Here is a 2,252-nt window from a genome sequence, read left to right on the forward strand (position 1 = left end):
CACATTCATATAAACCCCCAAATCAATATTGAGGATTTTCTTCCAATAGTTCGTGCATCATGAACAGTGAGTAATCTGCCTGCTGCAGTATTTTTCTCTGTGCGTCCGTCTTCAACGGCTCTGGCCTGTGTTAACAGGCGTTTACAGACTTCATATTTTCACATAAATTACATTTTGAAAAATGATTGCATTGCAATGCAGTTTGTGCAATTCCAGAACAGAGACGAGTTGCTTGCAATAAGACAAAAAACGGCCGGTTGCCGATCGCATAAGTTCCAGGGGAAGCTCCTTAGATCGGCCATCCTACACACACGTGACTGACCGCTCGCTCGCACCAACAGGAGGAGGAGGGTCATGTTACTCTCTACACTGCACTCAACCTGAGGGATTCCTACACTTTCCGTCTTTGAGGAGACATGAAAAACAGCGCATACCGCAGGAACAGTATAATGGAAAATATTAGCGTGAAATTTTCAAATCGCGGTATACCTTGAAACCGGTAATCAGCCCATGCCTAGTCATCTGTTGCTGCTTCTGGCGTTTCATCGCTTGACTGTGCCGCAACCGTGATACCTGCTCATTAAAGCTTTCAGTGAGCTATTTTTAGAGTGTGCACTCAACGTTCCTGGATGCCAGTGTTGCCAAGTCCGTGGTTTTCCCGTGGAATTGGGCTACTTTAACACTGTTGTGGGGTTTGTTTGTTTGTTAAAAGGGTTGTTTTTCATGTCCGCGGGTTGAAGCGACTCCAATAACATGATATTTATCCCCTGGAATGCAAATTTTAGCAGGGGAACCCCACCAAAAAACGTGTATTTTACTCCCTGGAACGCGATTTTTAACTGGGAACCCCCTCGAAACGCCATTGGGCTAGTTTTGAGTAGCGATTGGGCGGGTTTTCTTGTGTAAACCTGGCAACCCTGACCGTGTCATTACCAGGACTGTACTGTAGTATCAGACCAACGTCAATCACAGCATCTGTGTGTGTGCCAACCCAAGATTTAATTTTCTTCCCTCTGCTGGAAGCGAGATATAACTGAACCCCCTTTGAGATGTGACTCTACAATAAGAAGTGGGTCTGCTATAAACAGTGGATTTAAGTCATTTTTTCTTCCCTTCCTCTTCAGCGCCTCCTCGCTCCGCGTGCTCATCCTGCTCAGTGAAGGGGCACTATCACTCTCCGCCACACTAATTAAAAACCTTAACGCAGCCAACGCCTTCCTTCATTCACCAGCACATTCACAAATTATATTTCCGCTGTTTATTGGTTACAGTATCATTTTAATTAAAGCTCTTTTTTCCCTTTCCATGATTGGGTGGGTTTTCTTGTGAAAACCTGGCAACGCTGCTGGACGCGGATGCGCGTCTGTGTCCTGCTCGGTCCTGCTCCTCCGTGGCAATGACGCCGTGCGGTCAAAAAAAAAATCATAAACAAATTTGAAAGTGGGGGGACACAAACGGGATTTTGAAAAGTGAGGGGGACATGTAAGGTAAGTTTTGCAACAAGAGATCTCACAAGAAATCTCAAAACTCCAACAGATGCATTCTAAATTCTCCAGTGTTTATATGTTTGTTCTTTCAAGGTCGGCGAGACCTTGTTTTTTACATTCTTAGAACTGACAAACAGATGTGTTTAAATTGCAGTCTTTTTGTGCTTTATCAACCTAATTGCAATTTTAGTTTTATTTGGATTAAGTTTACAGCATAAGCTCGGAATGACTGACCGTCACTGGTCTCCTGGAATTTGTCTCTAACACTCTCTAGTTTCTCCATGGCTTTCATGTTGGGAGCACTGATCCTCTGCAGGATGCTCTGCTGCTCATTGAGTCTCTGATGCAATGTGTTCATCTCCGCCTTGATCTCCTCCTCTGACAGCGAGTCCTGCAAAGCATCAGTCACATCACAATCTCAACACGCCATAACACTCATGATAGTGTAAAGATGCAAGCACTGATGTACTTTTAGGTCCTCTGACAAGCTGCTGTAGTCAATCTCGATAAGAGCTTCCTTGGCTAGGACAGTACTAGATGTCTTCTGACTGCTGCTGAGGCTCTCCTCAGCCTGAGAACTGCCCTACAGCACAAACACAAGCAAGATGTTAGATGGGCTTATGTAATGCACTAGTAAAAAGTTTTAAAGGCAAATATGTACGTTTTTGCCGCTAGAGGGTGCGTATTCAAACTAAACAAATAGACAAAGGCGTAGTTTGATGACGCTGTGACTGAGTGTGGAATCATGGGAGTTGTGGTCTCATT

General features: G+C 44.4%; 1 protein-coding gene across 1 annotated transcript in view; it reads right to left on the reverse strand.

Annotated features, from left to right (window-relative positions):
• LOC107704222 (structural maintenance of chromosomes protein 1A-like) overlaps positions 1-2,252 on the reverse strand; it is a 56,164-nt gene that overhangs the window by 17,472 nt on the left and 36,440 nt on the right. The window contains exons 20-21 of the mRNA XM_016507109.1: positions 1,957-2,070; positions 1,722-1,878 (exon numbers count right to left, since the gene is read on the reverse strand). Coding sequence (XP_016362595.1) covers positions 1,722-1,878; positions 1,957-2,070 — 271 coding nt within the window. The remainder of the gene's footprint in view (positions 1-1,721; positions 1,879-1,956; positions 2,071-2,252) is intronic.

This window comes from Sinocyclocheilus anshuiensis, unplaced genomic scaffold, assembly GCF_001515605.1.
Source record: "Sinocyclocheilus anshuiensis isolate Anshui unplaced genomic scaffold, SAMN03320099.WGS_v1.1 scaffold1878, whole genome shotgun sequence".
Lineage (NCBI taxonomy): Eukaryota > Metazoa > Chordata > Actinopteri > Cypriniformes > Cyprinidae > Sinocyclocheilus > Sinocyclocheilus anshuiensis.